The sequence below is a fragment of the Pongo abelii genome, chromosome 4 (assembly GCF_028885655.2).
Source record: "Pongo abelii isolate AG06213 chromosome 4, NHGRI_mPonAbe1-v2.0_pri, whole genome shotgun sequence".
Classification (NCBI taxonomy): domain Eukaryota; kingdom Metazoa; phylum Chordata; class Mammalia; order Primates; family Hominidae; genus Pongo; species Pongo abelii.
This window is the reverse complement of record NC_071989.2, coordinates 127686501-127700000: the sequence shown is the minus strand read 5'-3', so window position 1 is coordinate 127700000 and position 13500 is coordinate 127686501. Positions and strand designations below refer to the sequence as shown.

Genomic DNA, 13500 nt, shown 5'->3' with positions numbered 1-13500 from the left:
GAGTTAGAAAATGTTACTAAAGTAGGATTATTGATGGTCAAGAAAAAAAAAGATACTTGTCATACAGTTAGATACAGAAATCTAATGGTACTGAAAAAGAAAAAGCAAAAGTTTAATATCTGAGCTTATGTTCAAATTCTATCAATATTTAGTACATATTTTATACAGTTTTATCATCACTCATGTAGCAATAAATAGCTTAGAAAATAATTTTTTGTATGTGAAAAAAGTTTCAAAATTGTTTACATTTCAAACAAAATTTTGCTGATTATAGGCACTTCACTTTCAACATAGAGGTTTAAAGCCTTGTGTGCATTAGGTAAAGGGGTAAAAAACACAACAAAGAACCTGGGAGCATATAACCTCCAGGAGTCATGGTGTCATAGTCTCCCCTCCCAAATACAAATTCCCACACAACTCAAATATACTTAAACTCAATTTAAAGCTATCCTTAAAGAGATAAAGAACTATGAATGGGTAGAATGAGAACTGTATATGGAAGACAGACAGTCCAGGCAGGCATAGATATCAGGACTAGATATCAGTTTAGCCACAAGTCATTTTATCCACAGTTGAGGTACTCCCTTTTTTCCTCTTTCATTCAGTACCTCCCTGAGTCAATTTCCAAACAGCACTGCAGAGGGTAAAAACCAGGTTGGCTAAAGCACCACTCAGGCAGCTAACCTGATTCATCACATCCCCCAATGGAGTCTACCAAAAATTATATGCAAGTAAGGAGTAGCCCTCTAAAAAGTTCATGATAAGCTTTCAGCAGCTCTGTTTCCAATCAGGAGAAGAAGCTGAATGGGTTACCTCCATTCTCCAAGCCCCACTCGGCTACTAGGTAAAACCTTGGAAACTGATACCCAATCGCTCTGATCTCCTTTCCCATTAGGGAAAAGAAATGCAGGGTACAGTCCAAAGAAATCTAAGAGAGGGAAAAGGAGAAATTTAAAAGACAAAGTACTCTGGACAGTGTTAGAATTCATCCTGAGCCATCTCTTCATGTGGCTCAACTGTCCTGAATTCTCTGTATGTTGAAATCAGGCTGTATGTTATAAAGTCAATCATAAATGATTCCTGAATAAATCCTCTATTTTAAATTATCTCTGCTACTACTTCTCTCCATTATTAGAGACTGAAAGAAAGTAACTGTATCCAAAAGAAAAGAGAAAGAAGTAGGGGAGGAAGAAAGCAGGGAGGGAAGAAGGGAGGGAAAGTCTCCAGAGAAGGCAAATGCTTTAAGCTTTTTTCCCACTTACAAATCCTGATGTTGCTGTAGACGTTGCACGACTAGTATGATTTGCTGAAACTCCTCCTTCTGAATCTATTTTACTCAGAACTTCAATTATACTGCCAGTTGATTCTAAAATTAAAAATGAAAAACAAAAAAAAATAAAGCTTTGTTAAAGATGTGACTAAGAAAAGCTATAATATGCTACATAATTATTCCTATAACATTCAGCAAACCTGCTACAGAGCCTCCATTGCCACTCATGAACTGAATGTATGTCAGGCTATTGAAGGAAAAAATTGCAGAAGACTGAAATAGGCCAAAAATAAATGGACATCTTCAATGAAATACAAGACATTGTCTAGCATATCCTTCCCTGGTTATCTGATTCTAAGGCGGCTCTGGGCTTTCCATTGTCTTTAAGCTATTTCACAACCTTTAAAGAGAAATACTTGTCTATAGACATGCAATTTGTCTGATGGAGAGATCACTGACTCCTCCTCTCAACAGATTTCCATTCTTCCCAGGATGAAAGAGTGCCAAGATTACCTCCTCACCCCTACTCCCAGTTCTTTGTACAAGTAATAGCTCTGAAGATAGTATCACAAATTCTTCCAGAGAAAATCATCATCATAACCAATGACTCCAGACAGGGATCAAAAGCTGCTGTTCTGCGGGTCTAAAAGGTTAACAAAGGAGGCTCATGGGGCATCCACATATCCACAAGATATTCTGAAGGCCCTGGGACCTTTCTAACAAACCTTAGAGACATGGGCTTCCTTCTGAACTCAGACAAAACCATAACCAAAAATTTTTAATTTTTGTAAAAATACAAAAATTAGCCAGGCTTGGGGGCACACGTCTGTAATCCCAGCTACATGGGAGGCTGAGGTGGGAGAATCGCTTGAACCCAAGGGGCAGAAGTTGTAGTGAGCTAAGATCACGCCACTGTACTCCAGCCTGGGAGACAGAACAAGACTCTGTCTTAAAAATAAATAAATAAATAACCAAATTACAGAGTCTGAGAAGACCAGAGATATCTGCCATTCCTGATGACACCAGTAGAGAGGTTTCTTGCCTATTAATCTTCCCCCTACCATCCCATTCATAATGCTATCTAGAGGGAAGGCTATTTAGTTGAAAGCCACCTCCTTCCAGAAATAGACAACTTGAATTACTTCTTAGCTCAAACACTGGCTAGTTTAGCTTTTCCTGGGATTTAGTTCCATCATCTGTAAAATAAAAACACTAGAATAGATGCTCTGGAAAGTCAATTCTTACCAAAGAGATCATTTTTTTTAAATTGTGCTTCAAATAGAGGTATCTTTTCACTTATAATTAGTTATAATAATTCAGTTAGTTAGCTTTTTAATAAGTTTAACACTTTTGAGGCAGAAATACTTTTTGAGATAAATATCAGAGGAAAGCTTTTACTATTCTTTCATTTGTTTTCATGGATAAGTGACTGTTATTCATAGAATAAATTTCTCAAATGTCTAAATATAAAATACAAAAATGTTACCATTTACGACATAACAATCATGTTATCATCTGATTGAGAATAAGCATAATGAAAATTTCAGTGAGTATTCCAGTAGGTAGGAAAGTACCATTAAGGAGAAAAAAAACCAGAATAGTCATTTTTCAAATATATTCTTCTATCAAACTGTAAATATTACATTACTATGAGAAAAAAAAGTTTTTCTATAAAATGACCCTGACTCATGATCTTTTCAGAAACATACTTCAAATTTCATATATTACATGCATATGTGAGTTACACTAGAAAAAAAAAATCTGACTTTTATTTGGTTATCTATTTCTGTGGTATGTCATAGGAGATTAAATAATTCAAGTTAATAAGCAATTATTAAGTTCTTTCTATGAGTTCAGCACTATGCTAACACCAAATATATACAAGAAGTACAAACAAGATACAGTCTCTGCCTCAAAACTTACCAGGCAATTAAGAAACCATACATTCATGAAACAAAAGAAGTGGAGAACAGTTAAAATTAGATGCTCAAGTGCTAGGAGTTCAGCTAACAGAAAAATCAATATACCCTAGAATATCTGGGCAGGTTTTGTTGAACATCTGGGGCTTGAGTTTTTCTAAAGAAGCATTAAGATTAGCAGAGGAGATCAAAGGTAGAAGTATGTTAGAAAAGCAGAGAAACAGTAGCAAAGACAAAGTGCTAAAACAAAGCCACATTTATGCACTAAACAGAAAAGAGCTAAGCCTAAATAATAAAAAGGCTTAAATAATCTTTTTGAGAAAGAAAGAAAAATATGGTAAGATTGGGAGCATATGGGTAGATAATGGAAGACTTTGAAACCAACCATCAGTGAGGATGTAAGTGCATTCAGCACAAATGAGTAAACATCTTATGCTATCCATCCCCCAATCACACATAAACCCAAAAAACAGAATAATACAGCTGAAAAACTGACAGTCAGAATAACATAAATGTCTTAAATGTGAAGAATTCTAATATCTACTAGAGCAGAAAATATGCTATAGACGATTCAAGTGTCTTAACACTACAGTTAACACAGAAGACAACTCCATAAGAGAAGAAAATGCTTGCTGCCTCTGATTCCCCAACCAGGGCTAACTGACGGGAACTCTCTTTACCTTGGATACTCTGAGGCTTGCTGGCATTCTCAAAGTCACAGATCTTCTTCCAGTTAGCCTTGACTGCCTCAGGAGTCATTGGGTGATTCTTTTGTCTTACAATAGCTCCAAGAGTCCGCTCCCAGCGTACTGGTTATAGAAACAAAACTAACATACTGAGCACATAGTTGAGAGACAGAAAGTAAGATGCGTAAGAACCCTTTCATTTTTAAAGAGAAAGGAAATTCAGAAAAAAAGGGATTCTAACTCCTAAAGAGTTTTACCATAAGCCTTAAAATGAATTTTTCCTAACAAACCCATTAGGATAACGTCAATTTAAAGAAACATTTGAAGCTGAAGGGAAAAATTTCTCCTCTGACTATGCTAGACAGTATTAAAGGTAGAATGTTATGCTGTATGTGAAAAAGTTTAATTATATAATAATCACATCAAAAGACTGACTTTATGACCACAGATCCCCAAAGTAATATACTTCATTCTTCTTGTTTATAAAATAAAGATAACTGAATAGAGTTTCACTGAGTTAGCAAACTGAAGACTAATAGTAAATAATAGGTCAAAGACTTCAGTTAACAAAAATCTAGTGTAACAGGTGGCCCCAAATAACTCTCCCCTACCTTCTCTTTGCTCTACCTCTATTTCCACAAGAAGTCAGTTAGAATGCACAGATTCATAAAAACCATTACTGCTGCATAAGGAGAATTTTTAACGTTGTTTTCTTTTTAAAAACCAGAGGTATAAATAACTACTAATAACCTTATTTAAACATAATAGTCAGACATTGATGATTGTTAAACTGAAGATTTGTCTTTGGGAATGACAGAAATGCCTGTGTCTAGAGCTTTCCTATTGATAAAGTGCCAGATATAGCTTTTACTGCAAAACCTCATGTTCCTTTTTTAAATGAATGTAATAAGACACTCAAAAATGCTTCAAGAATATAAGCCACTTTAACAATTAGAGAAAATGACCATTAATTCTAAAAATATTATACTACTACAGCAATGCCCTCGAGAGATAGCAATCTTTTAACTGATTCAGTTAATTGGATTAATTTTGATACCCATAGCCAACTAAATATAAGCTGAGACATAGAAATTTTCACAATTTTTTTAATGCCATAAAGCAATTCTCAAATTTGGAGTTCACAAGGTTTGAGAGATGGGGTAGGAGAGGGTTGAAGCCAAGTAAATTTACTATTGGGCTAAAGCAGAATAATTCCCATAAATCAGCTGCAATTTTTATCCCAGTAAGTTGTCCAATGTGATTCCTCACTCCCCTTGATGTCTCCTGCTTCATGGAAGAAAATAATTACATGGGAAAATTGGAGAACTTGCCTGCTGCTCTAGAATAGGCTCAACCCATCTTTTTCCAAAACAGCTCTCCCTCCCACTCACTTCTCTGCTGAAACAGCAAGAACAAGCATGTGGGAAGTCAAAGACATGGGAGGATGATTATCAATATATGCTGTCTGAAGGAATAGCCAGTTCTGAATAAAACAGGACAAGTCCTGAATAAGGACTGCCTACAGGAAGAATAGATAGGGTCTAGGGTCTTGAAAGGGCCACAGACCTATAGGACAATCACAATGTTTAAAATACCTGTTGCTATAGCAATGTTTAAGTTTGAATATGTAAGCACTATATCCAATGGTTAGGCATATGACAAAAATCTTACCCACCTCAACTGGATATGCAGGTTTAAAGATAAAGAAATAATCTATACAAACCAAAAACTGAGAGAGACTTACATTTTCCAATCCATCCTGCTCCAACCTACCAAAAAGAGGGGAAAAACATTATACCATCTAATGTGAAATCACTAATACAATTTTTTTAATTAAAAAAAAGTCAGCTCCTTTACTAGGAGTATTAGAATTCAAGGCGACAGGAGATGAAAATAATACAGCTCTATAAGAGTCCACTGGCCCCCATGACTTTGCACTGTTCATGTTATCAGAGCACAAACATAAAACAGCACAATGAAGTAGAAATGCATGTAATAGAAAAGAATGAATCTGATGTCAGAGACCAAGGCTTGACACAAACTTGTCTATTGACTACCCTGGCCAAATTATGTGACCTGCCTAAATCCAAGTTTCCTCAAATGTAAAATAAAAATGACAGTACATATTTCATGTGGTTACCATGAAGCAAACAATATAAATAGTACACTGCCTAGCATATCATGAGATCCAAATAAATGTCCCTCTTGAAGGACCTACTGAATTACAAAGAAAACCAAAGCCAAATAAAGAGTATTTGACTTAGTGACCTACATTTTAATGAAACATCTTTATGCAGAGATAAGACAAATGACCAATAATAACTGCTACCCAGAAAGATAAATTTTTCACTTCTATAATTTTTTCTAGAGGTCATTCAAGAAAAATCCTGAAAAAAAAAAAAAAAGGCTGATGTAAAGAAAATCTGTTTGTCATGACTTCAAACACCAGAACTACAATGTACCCAAACTTATCACAAAAATTTCATATGCATATGATAGAATAAATGTATCAGCAGACATCTTAGTGGCTCTAAGTTCAAGGGTGTGGCTTTTCATCACCCTCTGCCTCTATATTAATATGCCTACACCTTTTATGATACAACCAGTCAGCCTTGATAAAGTTACACTAAACAAATCAGCAGTGGTTTTGATAACAGGCAAAATAACTACCACTTTTTACTGTATTTTGGAAGGGAAGTAATAAGCTACAAGCTCCTCTCAGGTGCTAAAAACAATTGCTCCAGCTGAGCCAAAAATATTTGTATCTGCCACTCTAGATATCTATCAGAATTTCAAAAAGTGGCAATTTACTTTCAAGGTTTAAGTCAGGATATTATGCACAGCTCGTAGTATATTTTATCAATCATGCATGCCAAATGTTCCTCACTAAAAATGTTCACAATATAGTAAAAGAAAACAGCAACATAACAAAACTTCATCTGCAGCATTATCCTAATTGTCTGTGTGTTCTGAGTGTATAAAATGCCTATCTAGGCCGGGTGCGGTAGCTCACGCTTGTAATCCCAGGACTTTGGGAGGCCAAGGAGGGCAGATTATTTGAGGTCAGGAGTTCCAGACCAGCCTGACCAACATGGTGAAACCCCATCTCTACTAAAAATACAAAAATTAGCTGGGTTTGGTGGTGGGTGCCAGTAATCCCAGATACTCAGGAGGCTAAGGCAGGAGAATCACTTGAATCCGGGAGGCAGAGGTTGCAGTGAACCAAGATCACGCCACTGCACTTCAGCCTGGGCAACAGAGAAAGACTCTGTCTCAAAAAAAATAAAAATAAAAAATAAAACACATATCTAATAAAAGACTGGAAGGAAAGACATAAAAATATTCATACTAGTTCTCTCTGGATAGTGATAATGTAGGCAATTTTTATTTTATTTTTTATATGGTCTTATATATTCGAAATTTTCACAAACAGCACATATTATTTTTGTTCACAAAGTCAGTAATAAACATAACTGTAAAAGATAAATAGTTTTTAAAAATTCCTTAATGAGGGCTGGGCATGGTGGTCCATGCCTATAATCCTAGCACTTTGGGAGGCCGAGGCGGGTGGATCACAAGGTCAGGAGATCGAGACCATCCTAGCTAACATGGTGAAACCCCGTCTCTACCAAAAAAATATAAAAAATTAGCCGGGCGTGGTGGCGGGCGCCTGTAGTCCCAGCTACTTGGGAGGCTGAGGCAGGAGAATGGCGTGAACTCGGGAGGCGGAGCTTGCAGTGAGCCGAGATCGTGCCACTGCACTCCAGCCTGGGCGACAGAGCGAGACTCCGTCTCAAAAAAAAAAAAAAAAAAAAAAAAAATTCCTTAATGAGGTAAAAGAAGAGCAGGCAAAATTTTGAATTACAGATGGCTTGATATTATTAAATTTTCCTCTTCTATAAAACAGAGTTGTAAAGTTCTTTCTACCTCTGCTATGCCACAATTCACATCCAATGGCTGTGATTAGGAAAGTGGAGGTGCATATCTCTGCTTAGAGATATGTAGACTGTTTTTTTTTTCTTAATTTACCCATCAGCTTTTTATTCAAATGAAATAAGCTAATATATCCCTCACTTTAAATTGAGCCAGGTTTACAACAGGTTCTGTATACAACAGGTTCATTATTACTACAGATAATTTAAAATGGGGGGGGGGTCTAATATACAACAGTTTAGGCTAGAAAAAAGAGATCAAACTCAAATGAGTAATCAAAAATACATAAATTGGCTTTAAAAGGTCTAAAAGAACTTTCATCAGTGAACAATGGATCTCACTGCATGATGGGATTATGTGTGGATAATTATTTTTATAATAAACATTTAAAGCTCTGCAATAAAGAAAAACAGAAAAGTTCATTTTTTATGTAAAAATAAATAATGTTATATTTATTGACCTATCACACAAGATTAAATTCCTGCTATACTGATAATTAAAATTGGTGGGTGAGTGCTATGTATTAGGCCTTATGCCAAGGGTTTAAAATATGACTTGTAGTTGTCACAAGAAAGTCCCAGAAAACTAAAGCTCAGGAAGGTCAAATCAGCAATTCCCAGAATAAGAATTCAAAATCTGGCCTGGTTGACTCTAAACTCCAAGCTTCATCTTTCCACCTTATCATTCAGCTTCTTAAATAATGAAATTTCCCACATTTTGACCGAACAGATCAAACCAGTCACATTTTCATTTGGTAGGAATGTTACAAATGTAGAACTAAGTAAAAACAGAATTTATAAAGTTACTATTACTTTCCAAAAAATGGATATTAGTCAACACTTTTAATTATAACATAGACACAATATTTAAAAATATACAAGTGATGTCCACTGGTACAGATTTTTACAAATGTAAGCAACTGGAGAAAACTAATAAGAGAAAACAGGAAGGTGCAAATACCTCAAACAAGCCACCATTCTCCTCACAACTCTCATGACAAAGCCAAAGGACAAGGGGTGCCACATACTCTGGCTTCAGGGCTTCCACGAGATCTGAAACAAAGAATATACACATATCTTATCAATCATTTTACTAAGAATTTCTTACTTATAAAATTATAGGTAATTCAGAGACCTTTAAAATAAGAACAAAATTAGTATGTACATAACTAGTCTAACATTTAAGGCTTTGGGAAGAACTTTTTTAAATCTCAACTGAGCCATTTCTAAAGGGCTCTCAGGCTTCTAAAATTGTAAGTATCAGACACACCCTTCCAAGATGAGTAACATATTGATACTATTCAGAAGAAGAAAAGTTAGAACTGCCTAGACAAAGATTGGTGAGCAAAACTGTATTTAACATGAGAAATTTGGGTACCATTCATTCCCAAAATTATTCTATTCTCCAACAAGAATCTAGAAAACCACAAAACAGCCTAGACCATTATAGTGGCAGATAATGATTGAGAGTGCTGAATCCTAACCACTAGACCACCAGGGTAGGCAGATAATGATTGAAATAGACCTTGAAGACATCACTGATGAGTGCACAAAGTATAAGAACTAATTTCCCACTGCATATGTTACCTTTTTGACTTTTTAAAAATTAATATATAATAGTTGTACATATTTTGAAGGGGCATGTGATATTTTGACACCTTATACGATGTGTAATGACCAAATCAGGGTAACTGGCATATCCATCAACTCAAACATTTATCTTGTCTTTGTGTTGAGAACATTATAAATCTTCTCTTCTAGCTATTTTGAAATACACAATAAATTATAGTTAACTATAATTTCTCTATTGTACTATCAAATACTAGAATTTATTCCTTCTATCTAAGCTTACTTTCATAGCCCTTAGCCAACTTCTCTTTACCACTGCACCCTCTCTGTGAGTAGCTTGGTGAAGCAGAAAGGTACTACATGAAGAACATGAAGACTTTGATTTTGGTACTGAACCTGCTATGCAAGCAACTTAGGAACCTGAGCCCATCATTCAACTTCCCTGGGCCTGTATCTTCATCAGTAAGCTAGTAATTTAAATGCTTCCGCTTCCTATGCCACCAAGTTGTTCCAAGGCTCAAATGAGATACAATTTGTATCTTACAATACCTTAAATGCCATAGAATTTTATCTAAAAGACCAAATAAATGCAAAAATTGTGAAATGACAAAATACAATTTTGTATTAATGTGTTAAAGTAAAAAAGATGGTGTATATAGTCCTGTAAATTAAAAAGTAGTTGCAAAAACTCTTCACTTTATAGCCTCTAAAAGCTCTCAAAAGTACACAAGCATTCCAATGGCACCCTGCCTTCCATTTTTCATTATATGCATGAGGAAAAAACGAAAGGAAGACTCCAACCATCTCAAATTGTACAATAAAACAAATTATTAACTTAAATACCCATTCATCTCAATACATAACATTCCTCTAATTTCCCATATATCAATTGGCAAAACTAAATGCTAAAGGATATTTATGTACAGGGATTTGGATATTTGAGTTGAGTAACTTCAAACTGAATGCGAAACAAACACATCTATAAAATGCAACAGAGTATCTATTACCTTAGATGAGAAAAAAGAAAAGAATATAAGCCACATACAAAAAAATATGTCTGCCTTGCAGTTTATGTTACATATTATCACTAATAATATAAGCAAATATTCTTGCTTTCCAGTTCATTCTCAAACTCCTAGGTTAGCCAGCATCTATTAAACTCAATTTTATAAATAAAAAACCAACCTCAAGAGAGTAAATAAAAGATCAGAGAAGTTCCATAGCTATTAAGATATAAAGTTATATGAAATCAAAAATAGAAAGGTTTACTTACTCAACCCAGTGTTTCTTCCACAATACTAGATGTCAGGATATCTAGCATTACAGTGAGCCAAGTACTCTGAGGAATACTTCTACTTCCAGAAATGAGATTCTTTTAAAGCATTACTGAGATAAAGAAGGTATCCTCCAACCAGAAAAAAAAAAATAGAAAAGAGTCCCTAGTGCTACATGCTACAGGGAAGGCAGGGTTGCCCTGAGAATGATACAAATAACAATACTGATACCTAGGTACTCAGAGATAGGCCAGCATCAAGATGGGGTCCTAAACCTAAACTGTTCTACACTGAACTTCAACTTTTAAGGAAGACTGAAGCAGACCAAAATTGGCTATGCTTCCTGGTGACCAGCAGTAGCAAAGACAGATCCTCTCTGAAGAAAACATTGCCAATTTAGAACACAGAACAAATACAAAAAAAGATCAGGTAAACGCTGGTAGTTAGAAATCACCAAGCACACAATGAAGGGAAGCCACTATGAGTAAAAGTTAAAAGAAACAGCAGATTTAAACTACAATGGAATAGAAATGTTGGAATTTAAAATATATTATAAAGAAAAGTTAACTATTGATTAGCATTTGTACCCTTCCTGACTCAACAATTTTACTTCGAAGTACAAATCCTAGAAAAATTCTTGTTCTTGTTATCCAGAACACATGTACAAGAATAAAAGCAGATTAATTAAAAAGCAACCCATATGTTCATTAATAATAATTAAGTAAATTCACATAACAGTCTTGCAGCAATATAATCAAATGAGCTACAGCTTTATATAAATCTTAGAGCCCTAAAATTGCATGGAAAGACAAAGTACAATTCCCCAAAATTTTTTTAAATGACAAATGTCATAAAGATCAAAAACAAGAAAACCAAACAATAAAGTGTTTATTCATGTAATTTTTATTAAAAAAATTAAAGGTAAGGGAATGAATATTCTCTTTAAGTGATTACCTCTTGGGGGAGGAAATGGGGTGAGGTAAAAAGGTAACAAAAATAGACACGAGTTATGGAAATGCTCCAGTTTGGGGGCCGCATGACAGCAAGTCATCAAGATGACCTCCAATGACCCCCATGTCCTCTAATTTATCCCTTTTTGTAGTCCTTTTTCACAGTGTACCAAGGCTAGTCTGCGTGATCAATAGGATAGGACAAACGTGATGGTACATCTCTTCTGAAATAGGTTATAAAAGACACTGCAGCTTCTGTCTTGGTGACCCTCTCTTTCAAATCATTAGCTCTGGGGAAAGCCAGCTGCCATGTCAAGAGCAGTCCTATGGAAAAGCTATATGGTGAGAAACTGAGGCCTCCTGACAACAGGTAGGAAGGAACGGAGGCCTCTTGGCAACTGCCATGTGCACAAATGAGCTTGGAAGTAAATCCTCCAAGCCAAGCTTTCAAATGACTACAGTGCCAGCAAACATCTTAATTAAAACATCATTAAAGACCTAGAAGCAGAACCTCCTAGCTAGGCTAAATTCCTGACCCTAGAAATTGAGTGAGATAATAAATGTTTGCTGTTTTAATCCACCAAGTTTTAGAGTAGTTTACTGCAGAGCAGTAAATAACTAATACAGCTTGGAAAGTTAGTTCCTGGATACTCATTATAGGGTTTTATTTTATTTCACGTAAGAAACATGTAAGTCATATACATTATTTTTCATGTATCAAGTATATTTCAAAGGGGAAATGAAATAGCAAAAATGTCTCCACACATTACTCATAATATCTGGTTCTTTAACAAATAATTCCTTTAATTGCCCATAAGGAAATATTTTAGAGGAGGAGAAGAAAAGCTTCAGGTCAAAATAAATTTTCAGATATTCTAAACTATAAAAGAGTAAGAAAAAAGCAGAATAAAAATAATAGAATTTTAGGACTAGAAATAATAGTCCCAAAATTAAAGGAAATTTAAAAATGATCTATAACTCTCTTACTTTGTGGAAGAGAAAACAGATCCAGAAAGATTAAGTCATTTGCCTAAAGTAGACTTTATTTTCTAAACTTCTTTTACTAGAGCATGGTAGGCATAAAGGATTAAACATTTACCTAATGCCTTTAGTGGTCCAGATCTGTTCAAATAAATGATGGCATATTCCCAAAGAAAAACAAATTTAAAACCTGAAGTTTTAAGTACTTTCTTGAAAACATACTGCTTCCCCAACAGTCTAGAACCCATGGCCAAAAGTGACTAAAGGTAGAAATCTAACAAAGGGATGATCAGCACAAATTCTAACTAGCGGTTTGTCTCTTGGTATGAAGCAGGGGGGTAGAAAGAAGGTACAAAGTTAGATGCAAGTTATTGGCAATGTTCCAATTCTTGGGTTGAGAAGTGAGTTCATGAACATTCATTACATTTTCATGCTTTATTTCTTATCTGTAACCTATACTGTTTTGTGTCTATATAGTATCACACTTAAAAGGAAACAAATAAATTATATATCTTTCACATAATATGATTCTTCAACAAGAATTCCTTTGACACGACTATGAGAACATAAAGAGTTTTTAAAGAATAAGAGGCTTTAAAAATGGCTCTGCTGTCAAGGAAACAGGGGAAAAAATTAGATCTCAGGTCCAAATAGGTGTTCTACACTAAAGAAAATTGGTTAGACACAGCTCTTGGCAAAGGCTGCAAAGTACTGCTGTAGTATTACAAATCCCAAGTTCTAAAATGAATGTTAGTTCAAATGTGGAAAATATATGGTACCGTAAGTATTTGTGTTCCATGGAGTAGCTAATTTTAAAATAATTTCATCAGTTATTTTGTACCTTTTCACAGAAGCTACTTTTAAAGTATTATGTAGATTTTCTTTTCAAAAATATATAAAAACCTAGAGTACCAAAAAC

The 13500-nt window shown here is 34.9% G+C and overlaps 1 protein-coding gene across 1 annotated transcript in view; it reads right to left on the bottom strand.

Moving 5' to 3' along the window:
* HSD17B4 (hydroxysteroid 17-beta dehydrogenase 4) overlaps positions 1 to 13500 on the bottom strand; it is a 99584-nt gene that overhangs the window by 52069 nt on the left and 34015 nt on the right. Inside the window, exons 9-12 of the mRNA XM_009240978.4 lie at positions 8769 to 8860; positions 5620 to 5644; positions 3870 to 3998; positions 1263 to 1366 (exon numbers count right to left, since the gene is read on the bottom strand). Of these exons, the coding sequence (XP_009239253.2) occupies positions 1263 to 1366; positions 3870 to 3998; positions 5620 to 5644; positions 8769 to 8860 (350 nt within the window). The remainder of the gene's footprint in view (positions 1 to 1262; positions 1367 to 3869; positions 3999 to 5619; positions 5645 to 8768; positions 8861 to 13500) is intronic.